At 42.7% G+C, this 23146-nt stretch overlaps 2 protein-coding genes across 3 annotated transcripts in view; one reads left to right on the top strand and one right to left on the bottom strand.

Annotated features, from left to right (window-relative positions):
- PROS1 (protein S) overlaps positions 1 to 11348 on the bottom strand; it is a 308818-nt gene extending 297470 nt beyond the window's left edge. The window contains exon 1 of the mRNA XM_085622337.1: positions 10995 to 11348. Coding sequence (XP_085478463.1) covers positions 10995 to 11076 — 82 coding nt within the window. The 5' untranslated portion in view covers positions 11077 to 11348. The remainder of the gene's footprint in view (positions 1 to 10994) is intronic.
- The window catches only part of ARL13B (ARF like GTPase 13B), a 672441-nt gene continuing 655663 nt past the window's right edge, over positions 6369 to 23146 (top strand). For both annotated transcript variants that reach the window (XM_085622339.1, XM_085622338.1), the window contains exon 1: positions 6369 to 6707. The gene's annotated coding sequence lies outside the window, so the exon portion shown is untranslated. The remainder of the gene's footprint in view (positions 6708 to 23146) is intronic.

Below are 23146 nucleotides of genomic sequence, written 5' to 3'. Positions count from 1 at the left end.
TATAGAACAAAACAGAGAGTCGGCATGGCACACATCCCTGTGTGCCAGGACCACAACATACACTGCCCTGGCATACATCAGCCACCCCTCTAGCTGGGTGCCCTATGCCAGTGGTGTGGGTACAGGAGCATGAGCCCTGTGCCCCTACAGTACCCCGGTCCATTCCTGGGTACTGTAAGTACAGTGCTGCCATTTAAGAGTATATGGTGCTGGGAGATTGTCAACACAAACTCCACAGCACCATGATGGCTCCACTGAAGGCTAAGAAGTTTGGTATCAAACTTCTCAGCACATTAAACCCGCACTGATGCCAGTACAGGATTTAATGTACAATGCATGACAGAGGGCATCTTAGAGATGCCCCCTGAACCTAACCTACAATCCACGTCTGTTCTGAGGGGCTGGCTAGGCTGCCACACAGCAGACATGTTACTGGATCCCTGGGTAGAGAGCCATCCGCTCTCCTGGGCCTGCAACAATGCACATCCTGGGCGAGGTGCTAGGTCTCCTCCCCCAGGATGGGCAGGGAAGCTTCAAAGGCATGCCACCTTTGTGAGCTTCCCCAGGCCACTTGCCGTACCCAGCAACTGGCCCCTACCGGTTCGAAACCCCCTCTCTGGCGGGAAGACTGGCCGGAAACCCCAAGGAAGGACAAGGGGTGTGCCAGCCTCTGCCAACCCCACCCCTCAGGTGGGGGAGGCGAGGTGAAGCACATCCCGATTATCTCGCCATCTTGAAGATGGGGAGCCCTGCCCAATTAGGATTAGGTCACTGCCCCCCTACCACAGGAGAGTGGCAGGATAGGGGTTGTACCCACCCCAGGGCAGGGAACCAGTGGTCCCTGCCCTTTACCTACCTGTAACACCCCTAAATGTAGTATTTAGGGACACCCGGAACCTTCCTTCCTTAGATTCCAGATTCCGAAACAGCAAAGAAGATCAAGAAGAAAGAAGACCTGCCGTGCAGCTGCTAACAAGAGGAAGACACCAACTGCTTTGGCCCCAGCCCTACCGGCCTGTCGACCCTCGAACCTGCTCCTGCTAAATCCCGGCATCTCCTGTGGCCAGCAACCTCACAAACCCCTAAGGACCTGGCTACCTTGTGACTCTGAGCATCTGGGACTCCCACGAGCAGTGGCACTGCTCAAAGCAAGTAACTGACCCCTGGCACCAGCCAGGAACCGCGAACCCTGCACACTCTGCACCCGGCAAGCCTGGCCAGTGCTGCAGTGGACAAAGACCCCGAGGACGTCCCCCCAGCAACTGTGACCCCGAATCCGGCACCCAAGGACCCACCTCCACGCTCCTGACGCCGCCTGCAGCCTCAGAACCAGGGAGCCCCCCAACCGCGATCAACAGAGGGTAAGATTTCCCGACATCAAAAGGCACCCCTGCACCCGGCGCCCTGCGGCTGCCTGTGCCCAACTCCTGGGTACCTACCTATCCTCCAACTACCCAACTTACCTCTCGAAGTGGTGGTCGCACCTGAAGAGTCTCCGTCCCCGAGCTTTCAGCCTTTGTTCGTCCTTGAGCTTTTCCATTGTAATCCATTGAGCGCCCAAAGGCTCAAAAGCACCCTGCACCCAGCCGCCCGAGTGGCCCTGGCAGTGCAACTTCTACTCCTACCTACTTCCCCATTTGCCCTGAGCAAGTGACCAGGAGCCCAGCTCCCACAGCCGCGTGGCCTGCCAGTCAGCAGCCACCAACCAAGGGCCCCCTGCCTTCCATAGGATAACATTGGGCCTAACTCACTCTGCACCTGGCTGCCCCTGTGCCGCTGAGGGTGTAACAACTGTACTTACCTGACCCTGGAAGACCCCTGAGTCTATGCCCAGAACCTTAACTCTGCCAGTTGAGTACTTACCCAAAAGCCGGGAACTCACCTTTCTTCCATAGGGTAACATTGACTGGTTTCACTTGAAATTTCTTCCAAGTGTGGAGTTTCTAAACTTTACAATATTCACCTAAAATCAACCGAGTAACGAAAACGGAAATACTCACCTGCTATTAGGAGAGATCCCAGTGCTGGATCTTGGTGCCCAGCACTGACCCTGAAAAGTAATTACAAACCATACTTACCGCTAACTCAATTTTCTTCCTTAGGAAACCATTGACTGTTTTTCTGTGAAATTTCTTCTGTCGATTTTTGCAAACTACAAAAATTCTTTAAAAATCGTACCAACTGTGAAACGTAATTACTTACCTGTTTTAGATAGATGTCCCAGTACTGAGCCTAGGAGCCCAGCACTGGATTACAAAAGTAACGAGAACATACTTTACCGGTAACTTGAACTTTCTCCCATATGAAACCATTGACTGTTTTTCTGTGAAATTTCTTCTAAGTGTCGATTTTGCAAACTTCTAAATATTCCTTAAAAATCGCCTGTATAGCCTAAACTCATTCTATCAATTGCTTACAGGTGGTATACTAGTGCTGGATCCAGGATCTAACACTGAACCCGAAAAAGTAACCATACCCCCACTTAACTGCTAAGTGAATTTCCTCCCGTAGGATAACATTGGTAATTTGATTAGAAAAAGTTTCTAAGTGTCAACTTTTAAAAATAGCAAGATATTGCTTAAAAATCACAACAGTAACTAAAACGTATTTACTCACATATTTCCAAGAACTGTCCCAGGACTGAATCTAGGATCCAGTCCTGGAGTTAGAAAAGTAATCAATTGCATATAACTTATAATTCCCATTGAGCTCAATGTATTATTGTGTTTGAAATTGTGTTGCCTATTGCAACAAACTGTAACTATTGCATTCAAAAGTCAACTGCCTATTGCAAAGTATTCAACTAAAGCATCTCATTCTGAGAAAGTATATTTTGATACCTATTGTTGGTTTTAAAATAAAACAACCATATATTTTTATATACAAACCATTGGCCTAGAGTTCAGTTCTTGAGTGTGTGAAACCATTTGCTGACTGAGTGTGTACAACAAATGCTTTACACTGTCCTCTGATACTGCCTTACTGCTCGACCTAGCTGCCACTTTAGAGAGTAAGGTTATATCCAACGTTAGCCTCTGCCAAACCTCTGGGGACTGTGGACTCTGTACACACTGTACCTATTTGGGAACAGTATATACAGAGCCACTTTCCTACAGAGAATAAAACACGGAAGATCTGAATATCGTGTTTCATCTTTTTTACTTGTTTAAACTTGGAGTACAAGCAGGGCACAAGTCCTAAAAAAAAGAAGTGGGGGGACGCTGACGTCACGACAGGAAGTGACGTCAAGAAAGGTGGCTTGCACCATAAGACTCATTGCCTCCCCTCTCTCACCCCTTAGATACGATTGCATCAGAGAAGCCAGCGCGTGAGCATCGCTCTGAATGAGCTCCGATCTCGCCCCAGAGAGGCCAAAGAGTGAATGTGTGGCTCCAGTTATCGAGCTCCCGGTAAAATAAGTGGGGGGACGCCGTCCACCCGTGTTGTACCCCGACTCGAGCCTTGAGTACAAGATGGATTAACATATAAAAGTGAGAAAGTAATGGTTTAAAACATTGAGAATAGAAATGTATGGAAACAAAAATGTATAAATTCAGAGTGACCTACGGGCCAGTTTAATGGCTGTGCACCGGAGTATCTGTGTTCCAGGTCTTGGGTCATCTATTCGGTTTTATAAAGTAAGAAAATGCCAACTTTCAAAAGTGACATTTTCAGAACTGCAATTTGAAGTTAGACTCCACCATGCGTTGTGATTTTAAATTGAGAGTCCAGAGACACCAATCTTGAAAAGTTAATCTCTTCACAATTGGGAATTAGACTTAATAGATGTTATAAGGTAATCCCAATGCTATCCAATAGGAGAGATACGACTTGCAGTACTGAAAAACGAATTTGAGAGTTTTTCACTACCAGGGCATGTCAAACTTAAAAGTACATGTCCTTCCTTTTAAATATATTGCAACCTACCCTGCAGGTTATACAGGCCCTCCATTAGGGGTGAGTTATATGTAAAGAAAAGGGAAGATTTACGCATAACAAGAGGTTTATCTTGTCAGGTCAATGTGGCAGTGTAAACTGTGCAGGCAGTCTCTGCAATGGCAGGCCTGAGCCATGGTTAGAGGGCTACTTAGTTAGGTTAGTGGCACAATGAGTGCTGCAAATAGCATTTAATTTACAGCCCCTGAGTACATGTAGTGCACTTTACTAGGGACTTAAAAGTAAATTAAATATACCAATTGGGGATAAGCAAATGATACCATGTTTAGGGGAGGGACCAAAAGCACTTTAGCACTGGTTAGCAGTAGTAGGTGCACCAAGTCCTAAAAGCCAGCAAAAATTAGGTCAGAAAAATGGAGGGAGGCAGGTAAAAAGTTAGGGGAAGACCACCCTCAGGCTGTCAAGTCTAACAGTTAATGCAGAAGTTATTAGTGCTGGAGTACTTTTTTCAATGTTGTTCTACAATTAAAATAAATATATGAAGTTAATTTACATTAACATTTAACATGAAAATAGGTTTACTATTTTTTTTAAAGTTTAATAAACTTTTTCTTACTGTGAAGTCTCCGTCTTAATGGCAGAGACCTCTGCCTATGTGTGAAACATCACAAGTGGTAACATTACACTTGTAAATTAAGCTCCACCCCATGAATTTAGGGAGTGGAGACATTGAAATCTATACTTCGTAGTACATTTACACTAGTAAATAGTGAACTGCCAAAAGGTAGTACACTTACTAAAAATTTGAATATTACATTTATATGAGTAGATTTACTCACTAGTAAGTTTACTTTGTGAATAGAAATCCCTGGTTTTAGATGAGGGGACTGGCACACACATCGATTCTTCGTTGTCCATTAGGGCACACACAGTCCTATGCCAGCTCAAAGTAGCCACATGGCACATACATGGATGTGATCTGAAGATATTGCCAGGGTTTGCCCAAGCACACATTAATTCACCATGTCCGTGCCCCACTCATAGATGTCACCAGGGAACATAGAGATCGCACACAGTTCCCTGCGAGCATCTCATGTCTTATACATGTGTATAATTAGCATGGAGGGGCTCATAGAGTCCATATATCATGACTTTGGGCTGCAACAAATATTAATGATCCCACACATGACATACATGATGCCGTTGGCCCGAATGGGCAGCAGTGTCGTCCAATGGCTATGAAGCTCCTCCCATTCTCCACCACCACCGATGGGTGAGAGCGATCACCTGAAAATGCGATACAAGATGGGCCTGGTGCTGTTACTCTATTTCTTGATCAGGGGCCTGCAATGGAACTCGCTCGATTGAGTGAGGTGCCCAGGGGGCTCCTTTGCCCTTTGTAGGTCCACACTGGCGTAACGAAAGTTGAAGGGGCCCCCCTTCAAGGTACATGAAGGAGCCCCCACTCGGTATTTAAGATGGAGCTCTCGGGCCTGAGTACGGTGATGAGGGGGCCCCCTGCAGCTCGGGCCCCCCCGCACCGTGGGGGCTGCGGGGCCTGTGTTACGCCCCTCTATGTCCAGAGCTCATGTGGAGAAGTGTGGCTCAATGGTTAGAGCGGCAGACCCTGATGCAGAGGTCTGGCCCGGGACCAGGGTTCAATTCCCCGCCTCGGCGGTTCTTGGGCTCAAAATTCCACGGACCTGACAATTCTCGCCTCGGTGCCTATTCCAATCATGGAGTCCCACTCTGCAACTCTGGGCAATAGCTTGCTTAATCTCCACAACGGCCCCCACAACGCTAAGGATGCCTGGCCTCCACCTTGGAGGTGCCCAGGAGTGGACACCTCACAGGGAAAGCCAGGATGGGTTCCACAGCGGTATTCGTACAAGCGCCTTGAGACCCTTGCGGGTGAGTAGTGCGCTATACAAGTATCAATTTACATTTTTTCAATTTTTATGAATGTAACTCACCAGATTGTCCGGGTCAGGTAAAGCTTTGACTCCTACACTTTTCCCTGGGTCTGGCCCGGGTTGCCGCAGGGCCTGCCGGTCCACATAATAGCAAACCCTCACAAACATCAGCTGCCCTCTGCCACCTTAAGGTTGCCATTAAACAGAACTGACGTCAGTACTCTTTTAATATATCAGTCGCCATCTGTAAAAAATATCAGCTTCAGTTATTGCACAGTGCTGTTTGCTCGCTAAGACACGGCGTGGGGATATGGCAACGTTTGAAAGGGGTGTTGTACTATCACGGATTTTTTTAGTTACAGGGTTCTCAGTTAATTAAGGATGTCTCGTCAAGCTACAGGCAGACGTCTGCCTCGTTTCTCGCCGCAGACATGGCTGTGGCAGGGTGTTGCTCTCTTTAGACAGGCGGAGAGTGATGGAATCTGGAATGGCTGGGGCGCTGGTGAGTAGCACTTGGATGTGCGCATGTGCTGGTGGAAGGACTGATATGAGTTGTGATGGGTCTCCCAGAAGTTCGTTCATGTGGCAGCTGCATAAAGAAACTTTAATCTAAATAACGGGTGCCATCTGACAACGCACAGGACGTATGCTGCTAACATGCTGTGCATCCCCTGACAAGCCGTCATCGCCCTAGAAGGAGACCTGCCCCCGGTCACGAGACCGGAACTGCCAAAGACGAGCACCCGTCAAATGAGAGTTGTGAGAGAGGAACTAAGCCACCGCGACCGTCAAGCAAAGCTGAAGGAGATGCTACAGTACAGGCCCGACAAGCCCACCATCCAGTACCAGCCAAGCTGCGTCTCCGCTGAGCAGGTCACCAGGGCCCAGTCTCGAAAAGTGAGTCAAAAATAATCCGGCCGTAGGAAGCCGCCCTTGATGGCGAGATCTCTTTGGGGGGGGGGAACTACCGACTGTCCTACGAGCTGCTGATGCAGGGAGGGGTCAGTCAACTTGCAAATGTGCTTAATCTCGCCCAAGATCAAACCGCGCCGAAGCCACAATAGACAATGGGGAGCTAGGCAGAGTTGGAAGAATGGCACAGAGGGTTTAGTGTTTACATAAGAGCCCACGAGTGAGATTGCTCACCTTTAAGCTGTAAACCTTATCTAATTGTTTAGTTCTGATACTTAAGTACTTTATTTTTATTAGAAAACAAGCACTGGAGTTTTTAGTGAATTATTGTCTGTTGTTTGATGGTTTGGGTTAGGAGTCTACTCCCCACACACTACCTCTACAAGGAGAGTTTGACTGCTCGCTCTTCATACCATGAGCCTTAAAGTGAGAAAGGAACCATTTGGCCCAGTATGCAAAGTCATAATAGGATGGGTCGCAGCACACCAGGTGCAAAAGATCCCCACTACCAGTGCCGGATTACCAAATAGGCAAAGTAGTCACCGGCCTTTAGGCCCCACTCCTTTTAGGGGCCCGGCAAAAATAGCCTCAAAATAATATTGATTTGATCTTTATAGAAAATTATAATCAAGCTTTCTTAAATGGTTTCCAAAAAATAGAAGAAAAAGAATGAACTCAAAGAAACGAAAACTTTGTTGGTTTATCCAAATTTAAAAAAAAAAAAATGTTTAATAAAATTATTAATTCATACTGTTTAGTTTAGTGTACTAAAATCGGTTTATTAAAATTGTTGGTTGATAAAAATATAAACGGATTAGGAGATAATTTGCGAGGGGGCCCCCGAATTTTTGATTGCCAAAGGGCCTCCACAGGGTTTAATCCGGCACTGCCAACTACCACGTTTGTAGAGCAGTGGTCCGTCAGTAGCCTATGACCCCCCCCCTCCCAGCCCCCGAAGGGGTCTTGTAAGCCTTTCTTCAGCATAATGCAGCAAATTCCATGCAACGGTAGTCCTGGAGTAGAGCACCCTCCCTCCAAGGCACCTTTGCCAGCCACCAAGGCGTAAACCTGTCTCTGCCACACTGAAGAGTGGAGCCCTGGGCCGGCTTCAGGGCATTTCATCTTTCTTAACTAAAATGGGCCCCAGCAACCTAGAGGCCCCACCTCAGAGACCGAAAAATCTTGGAGCCTGCAGATACAGACAAGCGGCTAGAATTAGGAGACCCGGGTGCTGACACTGCGCTTACAATGCTTTTTTTTATCACATCATTATTTTAGGCCTTTAATTGTATTACAATGTTATAATAAATTAATGGTATTTGGGAAGTTCCAATCTGATGCTGGAATGTGGAGGCAGGTAGGTGGCCAAACCACCACTTTGAGATGGGTACTCTCTAGTAACCAGGAGCTGCACAGTTGCCAGGTGGCAGCTGTGGCTCATGTCAGGACTTTAAGTTGGTCGAGTCCCTCCGGGTCTCAGATCCAGTAGTATTTCAAAATGGAGATTGAAACACATCCCATTTGAACCCTTTAGTCATGTCGTTATCTGTAATTGCTAAAACTCTGATCGATTACTGATCAGGCGTTAAGGCACTCCTTGTCAGCAATTTAGTTCCTGGTTATATTTCACGTTTGACTTAATCTTGCATTTCGTAAGAGAATTGGCTGTTTCAAGGATGCCGTGTTTTTCGCTATTGTATAGCGTATACGTTCAACTGAGTCACTGCCAGATGTTTATAGCAGGCCATGATTGTGTGCACTGGATCTGAGGCGGAGGCAGTGCAGGTTTCTCACTGCACCTCTCAGTCGAAGTTTAAGAAGGTGTTTAAAAGTCATTGCCATCTATCCTTGGCCTCTTTGCAGAGTTCACCAACAAATGGTCACGTATTCCAGTTGCAATTGTGATTCTGTCCAAATGTGTTTGAATAAGGTACACAGCTGTCAAAATATTCACAAGGCCAAAGTTTAAAAAAAATACAGTGCTTAAGGTGAGGGCATGAGTTGTGAGTCATGAAGAAAAGGAGATGTGAGGAAGTGAATTGAGAAGAGAGTAAATAGAGGGTGTTGAAGAGAAAAGATATGCAGATAAAAGAGATATGGGGCTAGCATTGACTAAACATAAAGGGAATGATTGCAACACTCTGAAGGCCTCTACTCCGTTCACAGGTGTTGGTAGAGTTGCCACCTGAGCGTTTTTCTACTGGCACCACTGGTATTACAATGTCCCGGCCGGTACGAAAAGAAGCAAAATCCCCTATGCCGGTATTTTTAGCCCTTATGTGTACATGCGTCAAACAGCAAATATAAACAGAAAGCACTTTTAAATGTGTTTTAGAGCTGCTCTAACAATCCCTGGCCAATAAAGAAAACAAAGGCAGAAAAGTCATGTTAGAAATGAATACATATGATTTTGTTTAAAGCCTTATTTTGTATCATGCTCAACATTTGCAAATTCTTAAAACAAAAACAAAATGGCCCGTATTTTTCTCTTGGAAAGGTGGCAACCCTAGGCGTCAGTCATGTTTAATTCAATGTCTCACAATTTCAGAATTGAAACATTTTCAATGGGATTTAAAACAAAATCATCGTTAGTCATTTATCTTAAACAGCTAACAACCATTGACAAAGCCAATAGTCCTGGCTGGTTTTAGGTGTATATCAATTGTTGCGTTATATATCTGGATCCAATAACAGAAAGCTCAGAGAGAAACCAAAGGTTGGATGGCACACTGTGAGAATCACAGAAATGTAGTTTACGTGTTTAAGCCACATCCTTCATTACAAAACCACACCATCTTTGGAGACCCGGGTCAAGTAGCTTACTGGACTAATGTGTTCACTGCGGGAGCATGTGTTTGACCTCATGGTTACAAGTTCAAATCCTGGTAGGTCCACTCAGCCATTCATCCTTTTGAAGTTGATAAAATGCGTACCATTGAGTTGGGTAACAATAAACATCTGTTATTCAGCGTCAAGAGACCCATCTGGGTGAATGTGCACTTTACACATACATATGTTATGTTTGGAGACCCACACTACTTAACATCCATTTTAAAGCCCCGGCTGACGTTCAGTATCGTCAGTCAATTATAGCGCTTTGGATATGGGGATTTTTAAATTCATACCCCACTTTATGTACCTTTTTCAACGAACATCGCCATCAGGGTGGAAACTTTGTGTCATTAAACAAACCCGACTTTAGCCAGCGTCAGATCCCACTAAAGTGTGGAGGGGGTCGAAATAGAAAACATCAATTACGTGTCTCCTATTGTGACTTAAGGCCATATATGCGCCCTTACATACTACACCATGAAAAAGTCATATTACACGTCCTACATGGACGCTAGCTCACAGACTGACCAGCACGATTGGTGCTTGTAAGCACTACAGCCCAAGCCCATCACTTTCAGCAGAGTTCAGGTTTTCGAAGTGTCTTCTTCACGTCTCACCGCCATACCAAGATCAGATCCAATTAAAAAGCCTTGCAGCTAATCAGCTTTAAAGAGATCCTGGGCACGCGACCTTCAGACAATGTTTTCATTCGGAGGCTTACTGGGAGTTCAAACAAAATGTATGCTCAGCAAAATCTTTCCAGAGAGCGTGTTTGTGTTTGTTTTACAAATAAACAGACGCCCCTGTATGTGAATTAAAGCGCGTTTTAACATAGCTTCTCTTGGAAAAATCCTCAGACATGCCTCATGACAAAGTAAACATGTTTGTTCGGGTTCACCAGACCAGTTCATTAAAGTGCAAATAACAAGCTAAAAAACACTTCAGTCGTCAAAATCATTTAAAAATGTATTTCGCATCGTGACCCAGAAATGTGTCCATCTGGGGGAATTTAATTCACGCTCAAGCTCGGTTTTTATATAAATTGTGTCACAGAGATTCACTCGAAGAAGGCTTAGTGGGCGATTTAATAGCACAGCTGTTAGGGATGTTGCTGTTTCGAATGTATATAACGAGGGAAGGGGAGTTTTTTTACATGTAAAAACGAAGGCTTGGCTGTCCTCGAAAATTATTTTTAAAAAAAATCCCAATGTTTTTCTTAAGCCACTATCCGACTTTCGCCTCCTAGACCGTATTACACAACCCGACTTTGGAAAAACAATTATGTCATGGTTTGTAATCCTATTCATTCAGCTCACATTTACGGGTTTTGTGCACTTCTGGTCGCACGCGCAGAGAGAGGGAGTCGAACGATAAGGTTCACACGCATTAGAGCAAAATTTCATATAGGAGATACCAACCCAAAAAAAATGACGTACTCACACGTTACCCGAGCCTCTGAGAGGATGACGGCCAAAGGGAAACAGGAGAGAAAGCCAAGGCAGCGGACAGCGAGGAACCTCATCCTCGGAGCAAGGAAGGGAACTCGCGGGTCACGGTCCTCGCGCTCACGTCTCGCCTAGGACGTTCCTCTCAGGCCGTTCTCCTAGTTTGCGAGGATTGTCGCAGTTGCTCCTGTCTCCTTCCTGCTCTGCCGAGGCCCGTGGGAAATAGATTCTGCCTGAAAGTGTTTTCAGCTGCCAGAGGGAGTGCTGTGGTGTAATACGAGGGGAGGAGAGGGGCAATGTGATGAGCGGCTCAACAAAAGACCTTTCCCGGAAACATTCCCTTTGAGCTAAACTGCGAGGTTTGCCAAATGTTCCTACTTGGAAAAATATCATTTCCGGAGACGGGGGATCTACGTGGACCTATTTTAACTTTTTGTTTTTTCCCAGAGTTTAATTTAGCGCGAACTTGACCCGAAGCCATCAGAGCGCTTTACACGAGCACCCGTTGCGTTACACAAGGACACAGTCATTTTTCTAAGACACAAGTAGATTAAGTGATTTGACCAGAATCACAGTCGTTGCTATGCTGAGACTGGACCCCCCCAGATTTGCAGTCGGCCGCCCTAGCCCTTACGCCAACTGCTCTCCCTCTAACGTCCCATAAGATAAGCACCATTGAGAGCGCTAAAGTCTTACATGGCTTCTAGGGTTTAAACGCTTTTCCTCAGGCTTTACTATTTAACAGTATATTGAACTGAGAGCGACCCCTCGTAAAATGAAGGGAAAGGGGTACCAATTACAAATATCAACAAGGCAATCCCAATGCAACTACACAATGGTACATTCCTATTATAAAGTATAACACATATATAACTAAATTCCAAAATTGTATCACATTTATTAAAAAAAGAGTTTACAATAAAAATCCTAAATCAGTCAATACAGTGCATATTAAAAACAGTCACTTCATTTCAACATTTATGTCGTACATTTTGAAAATAAACATTACAAAACACAAACTGTTATGAGCCCGCATAACAGAAAACAAACACAGACAGTGAACTTTGTCATTAATGGCACATCCTAAATGACCATAAGTTTTACACCGTGGTTTGGGATATATGTGACCCACTACTATCTCCAATTCTCTACGGCGGTCCCTTGGATTGTGTCTATCTCTGGCGTCGACGCGTTTCGATGGTTTTTGCTTTATATAACCATCTTTGTCAAGACAATTTATAGGCTTTAGTTGCTTCCGGCTCAGTTTCGAACCTATAAAGACATAAGTGCTATTAGTGAACTGAATAGAGGTTCTACTAGCAGAGATATAAAATCCTCTAACCATGTTGGCATCTATTTAACATGATTGTCTTATATTTTTCGATTTCCCCAATGTGTTTATCTAATCTGTTTGAACAGCCTTTATACGCTTTACATGATCACAGTATATAGTGGTTTATGTTACTCCATCTTCATACTACTTTTATATGGGGCATTTCGGCTAAAGATGGTTCTATATATAGAGACTCCACCTACACCAATTTACAAAGTCGCTATCTCCCGTGTTATGTACTGCTCAAATTATCTCTTCCTCACCTTTATCAGTCTTGCCCTCTGCTTAGAGCACACTTCCTGAGATGGTTGTTAAAAAAAGGTTTCGTACTGGCACAATGTGTTAGTTTCAATTGGCCAAGGTACACGGACACACGTTGCTGTGAAATAACATAACGGCATACGTTATTGTTGAGATGGCCCAAATTCATATTATCAAGCTGCATTGACAAAAGAAGCTTACCGTTATGTACAAAACACGCTAACGAAGCTGTGCCGAGAGGCGCGTGTTTCTAAATGGATAAAATCAACAGAGACGGGGGTCCATTAATCCCACCCTTGTATGACGTCTCCTATTAAATCCCTAAAAATAAAATAGAAAGGAACCAATTTATAACGCGGAACCGAACTATTCTCGCTGGTGACTGCCTATAATGCAATTGCATCAAGGCCATGCCGCCTCACTGGGTCCCTGTATTCATTAGGTTGCCGAGTCTCACCTTACGGCTTGCAAATTCGTCCGCCGGTGTGGAGTCTTCTTGCTACGTCTGTTCTTGGATAATCTAATCCATTCGCCTATTTGTTAAAAAGACTCGACTCTCGTGGTTGGCTCGATTAATCGCGTGTCGCCGCCCACGTGTGAGATTCTATCGTAAATTAAAATACGTGGCTTCTGATTGGGTTATACCTCCAATCTCCAATGAAGTGTTTTTTTTAAGTGTTGGAATTGATCAAAGTTTTATATAATAGGGAAGCGTATGTTATACGTGTATTGTTTCAAACTGTGTACGCTCGCACGCGTATGCTTAATGTGTATTACGATGTTACTATTTTTAGAATACATTCCTAATAAAACCCCATGTTTATCGTCATAGTCTAAATCAAAGTAAAATACAACTTTATTGTTCCCATCTCTAAATTCCAAATGGTCCTGAAAGTTCTTAATGCAATTTCGTAGCATGTTTGGAAAAATACATCAATACAAGAGTGTATTGCACTACCTAAATGATGACATATAATATGTGGAAAACATTGTTGACATAGCTGTCATTGAAACACAAATATAACATCATATAGTGCATCTACCAAATACAGTCATACAGACATAATTCTTCAAATTGCCCTCAATTTACACAACTGTCAAATACATCAAATATATAACTAAAAATCGTTTTACAACAAACTTGATCTCAGAACAATACGATCTTGATGTAACCACAGATCATAACCTCCCCCGGTTTTTTACATTTCATCAAGGTATTTATGTGGAAATAATACTCATCCAATCTTCTTTAGTATTAAGTCCCCTGTCTACTGTATTTAAATAGCAAATGTGCCACTGCTCTCTCTTTTTCCTGGTGGTATTAGGGTCGCCTCCTCTTCTATTGACAAATATTCTCTCCAAAATGAACCATTGGAACTGATCACAAGTGTGGTTCATTTGATTGAAATGGTCAGTCAGCGGGGCGTTTGCTTTTTTGGTTCGGATTGCCGATTTGTGTTCTAAAATACGGATACGTAGCTACCTACTTGTTTCACCTACATACCCGAGACCACAGGGACAAATTAACAAATAAACCACATTCTTACTCCGGCAGTTGTTTAGGCCTTTAGCCCAGATTTTTTGGTTGTTGCATGTCACATTTTTGGCTTCTAGACATAAGGGACAAATGGAGCATGTACCACATCTGTAATTGCCCTTGGCTTTATCTCCTGTGAGTGTATTCTGTGTCTCATATTTCCCTTCATAGGTTCTGACCAAAGCATTACGTATGGTTTTGTTGCATCGGAACGCAAACAAAGGCTTTTCTAACGTCACCTCAGACCCATGGTTCAAAATCTTCCAATTTTTGTTAACTATATTCTTTATCCGATTGCTCAGATTTGAAAATTGAGACACAAAAACTATACGTTCAGTTGATTTGTTCTTAGTTTTGACTTTATTAACCTCGAGCAAATGATCTCGATTATAAAATCTCGCTCTTTTAAATGAATGTTTAATGAGTTTGCCCGGATATCCTCTGGCCTTAAGTTTTTTCTTAAGGATTTCGGAATGATGATAAAAGTCAGGTAGGGTGGTACAATTGCGTCTTAATCTTAAAAATTCCCCGAAAGGGATATTATCCTTCTGTGAACGCGGATGATTGCTCCCATAGTGCAGGAGAGTGTTTTTATCGGTAGGTTTGGAAAATAATTCTACCTGAAGGACATCATTGGAGTTCTTAATTTTAATGTCCAGGAACTCTACTTCAGACACACTGTAATGAGCAGTGAATTTTAGGTTAGGATCCCCTAAGTTGATCCATTCCAAAAATGTTTCTAGTTCCTGACTGGCACCGTTCCAAATGAAGATGATATCATCGATATAACGGTGCCAGCAGGTAACATTTTCAAAATAGGGGGCCATCTCATTATAAACATGTCTGGATTCGAAGTCACCCACATTTTTGGAATGGATCAACTTAGGGGATCCTAACCTAAAATTCACTGCTCATTACAGTGTGTCTGAAGTAGAGTTCCTGGACATTAAAATTAAGAACTCCAATGATGTCCTTCAGGTAGAATTATTTTCCAAACCTACCGATAAAAACACTCTCCTGCACTATGGGAGCAATCATCCGCGTTCACAGAAGGATAATATCCCTTTCGGGGAATTTTTAAGATTAAGACGCAATTGTACCACCCTACCTGACTTTTATCATCATTCCGAAATCCTTAAGAAAAAACTTAAGGCCAGAGGATATCCGGGCAAACTCATTAAACATTCATTTAAAAGAGTGAGATTTTATAATCGAGATCATTTGCTCGAGGTTAATAAAGTCAAAACTAAGAACAAATCAACTGAACGTATAGTTTTTGTGTCTCAATTTTCAAATCTGAGCAATCGGATAAAGAATATAGTTAACAAAAATTGGAAGATTTTGAACCATGGGTCTGAGGTGACGTTAGAAAAGCCTTTGTTTGCGTTCCGACGCAACAAAACCATACGTAATGCTTTGGTCAGAACCTATGAAGGGAAATATGAGACACAGAATACACTCACAGGAGATAAAGCCAAGGGCAATTACAGATGTGGAACATGCTCCATTTGTCCCTTATGTCTAGAAGCCAAAAATGTGACATACAACAACCAAAAAATCTGGGCTAAAGGCCTAAACAACTGCCGGAGTAAGAATGTGGTTTATTTGTTAATTTGTCCCTTTGGTCTCGGGTATGTAGGTGAAACAAGTAGGGAGCTACGTATCCGTATTTTAGAACACAAATCGGCAATCCGAACCAAAAAAGCAAACGCCCCGCTGACTGACCATTTCAATCAAATGAACCACACTTGTGATCAGTTCCAATGGTTCATTTTGGAGAGAATATTTGTCAATAGAAGAGGAGGCGACCCTAATACCACCAGGAAAAAGAGAGAGCAGTGGCACATTTGCTATTTAAATACAGTAGACAGGGGACTTAATACTAAAGAAGATTGGATGAGTATTATTTCCACATAAATACCTTGATGAAATGTAAAAAACCGGGGGAGGTTATGATCTGTGGTTACATCAAGATCGTATTGTTCTGAGATCAAGTTTGTTGTAAAACGATTTTTAGTTATATATTTGATGTATTTGACAGTTGTGTAAATTGAGGGCAATTTGAAGAATTATGTCTGTATGACTGTATTTGGTAGATGCACTATATGATGTTATATTTGTGTTTCAATGACAGCTATGTCAACAATGTTTTCCACATATTATATGTCATCATTTAGGTAGTGCAATACACTCTTGTATTGATGTATTTTTCCAAACATGCTACGAAATTGCATTAAGAACTTTCAGGACCATTTGGAATTTAGAGATGGGAACAATAAAGTTGTATTTTACTTTGATTTAGACTATGACGATAAACATGGGGTTTTATTAGGAATGTATTCTAAAAATAGTAACATCGTAATACACATTAAGCATACGCGTGCGAGCGTACACAGTTTGAAACAATACACGTATAACATACGCTTCCCTATTATATAAAACTTTGATCAATTCCAACACTTAAAAAAAACACTTCATTGGAGATTGGAGGTATAACCCAATCAGAAGCCACGTATTTTAATTTACGATAGAATCTCACACGTGGGCGGCGACACGTGATTAATCGAGCCAACCACGAGAGTCGAGTCTTTTTAACAAATAGGCGAATGGATTAGATTATCCAAGAACAGACGTAGCAAGAAGACTCCACACCGGCGGACGAATTTGCAAGCTGTAAGGTGAGACTCGGCAACCTAATGAATACAGGGACCCAGTGAGGCGGCATGGCCTTGATGCAATTGCATTATAGGCAGTCACCAGCGAGAATAGTTCGGTTCCGCGTTATAAATTGGTTCCTTTCTATTTTATTTTTAGGGATTTAATAGGAGACGTCATACAAGGGTGGGATTAATGGACCCCCGTCTCTGTTGATTTTATCCATTTAGAAACACGCGCCTCTCGGCACAGCTTCGTTAGCGTGTTTTGTACATAACGGTAAGCTTCTTTTGTCAATGCAGCTTGATAATATGAATTTGGGCCATCTCAACAATAACGTATGCCGTTATGTTATTTCACAGCAACGTGTGTCCGTGTACCTTGGCCAATTGAAACTAACACATTGTGCCAGTACGAAACCTTTTTTTAACAACCATCTCAGGAAGTGTGCTCTAAGCAGAGGGCAAGACTGATAAAGGTGAGGAAGAGATAATTTGAGCAGTACATAACACGGGAGATAGCGACTTTGTAAATTGGTGTAGGTGGAGTCTCTATATATAGAACCATCTTTAGCCGAAATGCCCCATATAAAAGTAGTATGAAGATGGAGTAACATAAACCACTATATACTGTGATCATGTAAAGCGTATAAAGGCTGTTCAAACAGATTAGATAAACACATTGGGGAAATCGAAAAATATAAGACAATCATGTTAAATAGATGCCAACATGGTTAGAGGATTTTATATCTCTGCTAGTAGAACCTCTATTCAGTTCACTAATAGCACTTATGTCTTTATAGGTTCGAAACTGAGCCGGAAGCAACTAAAGCCTATAAATTGTCTTGACAAAGATGGTTATATAAAGCAAAAACCATCGAAACGCGTCGACGCCAGAGATAGACACAATCCAAGGGACCGCCGTAGAGAATTGGACATAGTAGTGGGTCACATATATCCCAAACCACGGTGTAAAACTTATGGTCATTTAGGATGTGCCATTAATGACAAAGTTCACTGTCTGTGTTTGTTTTCTGTTATGCGGGCTCATAACAGTTTGTGTTTTGTAATGTTTATTTTCAAAATGTACGACATAAATGTTGAAATGAAGTGACTGTTTTTAATATGCACTGTATTGACTGATTTAGGATTTTTATTGTAAACTCTTTTTTTAATAAATGTGATACAATTTTGGAATTTAGTTATATATGTGTTATACTTTATAATAGGAATGTACCATTGTGTAGTTGCATTGGGATTGCCTTGTTGATATTTACTATTTAACAACCATTTAGTAGCAGCTTATTTCTTGCATCAATATGGAGTGAGTATTTCTCCCTAAGCTTTTGGGGGGCTGGATCCAGTCCTGTACAATCCGTGAAGATTAGATGAGGTAGATCGATTTTTATTCTCCCGACAGCACATAATTTGTCTGACGTAAGAGCCTGCTCTATAGACGTTGGATTTGGGGACTATCCCCCAAAAAATATAATGTCCAAAAAAAGAATTCTTATTATCGCTGCAATTTTATCCAATAACATGAGCATACTTCCTACGATTATTTGGACACACTACCAACGTCCTACTTACTGAAGAGTACTACATTTTGGCTAGGGTCCACTGGGCAGATTCCCCAACCCATTAAATCATAATACAAAACCCAGGCAATATACTCTCAGAAATACTACTACATTCGCTGTGACAATTCCGTAAGCACCTGTGCCTGCAGGAATCACTCTTACTAAAACATGGGTTGTTTGTTAAAACAATAAATAGATCAATAAATAAATATAGGTGAAGTCACAGAAGTCAAGGCATCCAATATAGTCCGACAGAAAAGCAAAAAAAATCTCTTTTATGGTGCAGATAATCAAGAGCTCTCTGACACTAAAATCAATAATTTTTTTAGCTTCTTTGAGGAATTTCACACACCTGGCCGATAGCTGCGGGGTCACACAACTCATACATGCAGAGGTAGCCATGTTGCATTGCCTTATGCCAAGATGTCGGAACAGAGGTTTCAACCAGAAACATCTTACATTTTTCAAAATTGGACAAACACATATTACGTGGGCAAGACTTTCCTTCCTAAAGTTGCATAAGCGGCAATGCTGCTACATAGACCCCGTTAATCTACCAAATGTGTAGGCTTTTAGGGGAATTAAACTGCATCTCAGCCTCAACTGTTCTTTTTTTAACTGTCAATTTCACAGCTCTTCCCGGCTCTTGGTACAATAAATCCCATAAGCTGGTGTGCTTTTTTCGAGACAGTTCTTGTATGTCTTTGATCCTAGATTGTATCTTTGCTGTTTCTACCAGCAGTTTTGCTGTAAGCTTTGGGGTTAGGTTATGAGCTAAGATGTTGGGTGCCTCCAGGGCTTCCATTGCCTCCTTCAAGTAGGGTACCCATAATAGTGCTTTATCGTGGATGCCTCTCCATTTCCTTCAGAGACCCTGGTGCCTCGGTGCTAAGCTTACCACACATAATATCCAGATAATCGAGTCTTTAAAGCTAATGTTACAGTTTGCTTAAAAAGGCCAAATTCCAGCCATAGCTGTGAGGATGGTGCTGCATCAGGAAGGTTAAATAGACATCTGTAACACCTTAATTGAGCTTTATCCAGCCAACCCGATATGTGGTCTTTAAAATCAATGAGCCATACGTGAGTATTGGCATCAATTTGGCATAAATTACTTTACAGATGCCTGTTAAATCGGGCCCATTCGTCTTAGAAGCCAGTTTTTTAAAACTCGTTATCATTGATAGAGCCTAGTCCTTCAGGTGCCCGAGATGTGTACATGAGAGTCACAGATGTTGACATAAATGCCCAGATATTTATGGCTAGTCACTTGTTCCAAGACCACATTATTCATTGAAGAGTTAAATTTGGCTGCACGTTTATTTCTAACTCCGCAAACCATGATTTTCATCTCAGTGTAATTGATTTCAAGTTTGTTTTTGGGCACAATAGCAAGCTAGGGCTACCAAGGATCGCTGCAGCCCAACCACTATGTGATCGAATAATAAAGTATCATCCACATACTGGAGGCATTGTATATGGAGGTCTGCAAACTTCGGAGGTACTACACGTGCTGCCCCCAATGCTTTGTTGATATCTGCCAAGGAAAAGTTGAACAATAGTGGAGCAAGAATCTTGCCTTGTTTAACTCCAGTGGCGGTCTTGATTCAGTAAGTGGTAACTCTATTAAATGTGACTTTAACTTGTACCCAGGTTTCCATATAAAGGCTTCTAATGGCTCTTAAAAGATCTTCTGCGATGCCCCAACTCAACAGCTTCTGCCACAGTCTCCCTCTATCCACTTTGTCAAATGTGGTTTTGAAATTTATCGAGGCGACATATAGCAGGGGTCTTTTTACAGTTCGTGGTTTTAATCAGCACAAAGAGTATCATCAGATTGTCTTCAGTGCCATTCCCGCACCTAAAACCTGATTGAGTGATGGGAATGAGGGCCTAGGTGTTGGACCACTCTTCTAACTCATTGTTTAAAATTTTATCAAAACATTTGACTTCCACATACAGTAGGGCAATAAGCCGAAAGTTGGCAGGATTATCACATGATCCTTTGTTTGTGCATTGAAGTAAGTATAGCGCCTCGCCAGCTATCCAGCACTGTGTTCTCCATTAAACAATTTTGTAAAAAGTGGATTAAGTTGGGATGTTACCACAACACGAGTATCCCTAGCCTCCAGTTATAAAAGAACGATGCCTCTCAAGGCTTTCAGTCGATTAGCACATGGGGAAAAATTATTTATTTTTTATATATGACCATCTCCCACTCTAATAGTGCATGCTTCATCATCGGGTCCACCTCAGCTCCTAAAAGCCATATTCCAGGGAGCACTTATAAGAACCTACCGAGGAGTCTAAAAATAAAAATACCTATCAAGGGTCAAAGATGTCTCTTTATTAGCAGCACTCGGTATGATTAAAAAATTGCAAATTAAGTGTTAATCTAGGTTATTTATGGTCCTATTACACTCACTTAGTAAGTCAACATGTTTCAGCCCTATTACTGGCCTACACAATGTCCTGGGCTTTCATCTGGACTGTGAATTTTGATGTGCCCCAGAATATGTGCTGCAGATAGATATTTTACAAGAGAATTACATGCAATCTATTTAATATCATGCATGGTTTCTTCAATCTTGCCTGACCATGCTTGTTTGGTAAACTCGTTCGTATCCACTTTGGGTCACTACCAGAGCACCTCAGGGGGAGGGAGTTGCATGTCCCTGTAGTCACACAGTCGTCAAGTGTATCATGCCGTAGTCTCACCTATTTGAGCCAACTCGAACCTGGCTCTGTTGATTAAGTAGGGATGACCATTCTTCTGTGGCATTTTATGTTCTTGTGGGGATGGCATTCAGGCCCAGAGCTACTGCTGCTCGAAAATATACCAATGTATGCTTGATCAAATTCATGGGCCACTGTTACTTCGTCCCAAGGCGACAAACTCTTGCTAGAGCTAACACGATTCCCAACATTTTCTGGAGTTTTCCGTTTCAAAGCCTCGTATAATTCCACCCATGCCCTGATCTTCATTAGCACGGGCGAGTTCCCAGGCTTTTAAACTAAAATCCTTCCTTGCCTTCTAGATCTCAGTGACTTCTGCAGCTGTAGCAGTATTTTCTGCGCCAACCTCCTAAGTTTTTTTAGTTCTCGTTTCAAGATCCTTAACACTGGATTGCCAGGTCACGTCTGGACATGGACACCACCCATCTTTTGGGGCCTACTTGCAAATTTCTCTAATAGTTTATACAATAATGTTTGCCAGTTTATAGTTGAGGGTGACCCATTGTGTGCATCACGTTGCAGAACTTCTCTCAACTACAACAGGGCCCCTGGGGCGGATGTTATTGAACATTTTATTCTATGTAGCATGCAGGTGCCATCATCTGTGCCAATTGCTTGTAGTTCTATTAATTTAGGCATCTCCCTATGGAGGACACATGCGTGTGCGCTTGTTGGTAAGTGGAATACTTCTAAATTGCTTACCAACGTAAAGTGCTGGGTAGAAATCCAGATATAGTCTATCAATGAGGCACACAAGCTAGTTGTATATGTATATCCAGCTTGTTAATAATTAGACCTTCTTCCAACCAGGCTTCATAGATCCAAGGCATTAAAGGAGGCAGCAAACTTCTGGCCCACCATGTCCCTCTTTACATGACCCAGCATAATCTCTGGTATGCCCCATAGATTGTCCTCTTTTTGTTGCCATGGAAATATTTCAGGGGTCTCAAGCAAAAGCATATTGAAGTCACCCGCCAAGACCCTCATTTCTATGTTATACTGTTGTTTCAGGGCCTTATTTAACTTTAAAATGTCAGACATAATTGTTTTCTTTATTGGCTGCTTAGTATTTATATATATATTTACAGTAATGAGCGGCGGGATCCTTTTTCCGTCACCCAAGGAAGATGAGGTTAACATCAGAGTAAAATATTCAAGGAGTCTTCCATCCCTCTCAAACACTTTATGAACCAAAATTGAGACACCTCCTGTAGCATGACCCCCTGTGTTAGAAGGGAAGGCCAGTAAACAGAATTCATTATGATCCGGCCAGATCATGTGCGTCGTTTGCCAAGTTTCTTGCAGGCACATTATATCTTTATAACCTATTTCTTCCATTGCCAAATTGTCATTCAGGAGGGACATTAGACCTTTTATGTTCCATGAGCACATTTGCAATGAGATGTTGAGTATTTGTTTGTTAGAATCCAGCATTCTCATATTCCAATCCGTGAAGGTATTCACACTGGTATTGCCAAATGCTAAATCTACCGGTTACTTCATTAACACTTCAGTACCTTTGTGTCCCTTTTCCCAGTCATTACTTATGATGTGGATACTACGTCTGCCAAGAAAATGCTAGGCGTGCAGAAAATGCAAGCTATGCCCACCCTCATTTGAAAGCCATTAACAGTGCTGGCATTCCCAGCATGTTCCTTAAACTTTGCACACAGCCTCTTCAACTCACATTGAAACATGGGACGCATGAAGCTGTTTAAAAGTTATTGGCTGCAGCTTTATTTAATATTGCACCAAAACACCCGCAACGCTTTAATGGAGAGTGTGACAAAGTACCATCTTTCTTGCATGGTATGCCCCCACTTTTTGCTGAATTGCTGATGTACTTTGACTGAGTGTGCCCTGGGCTCCTGCCAATCAGGTACCCAGGGCCTGTGTTCCTTCCCTAAAACTGCATGAAGCCTAAACCCAATTGGCATCTCTGGCCACATGTCAGACCCTGGTAAATGGTACCCTAGTTACCCAGGGCCTTGTGACCGGAGAAGGCCCCTAAGGGCTGCAGCACTTATAGTGCCACCCTTAGAGGCC

The sequence above is a fragment of the Triturus cristatus genome, chromosome 8, assembly GCF_964204655.1.
Source record: "Triturus cristatus chromosome 8, aTriCri1.1, whole genome shotgun sequence".
In the NCBI taxonomy this organism is placed as follows: Eukaryota; Metazoa; Chordata; class Amphibia; order Caudata; family Salamandridae; genus Triturus; species Triturus cristatus.
This window is presented reverse-complemented; position numbering and strand designations above follow the sequence as displayed.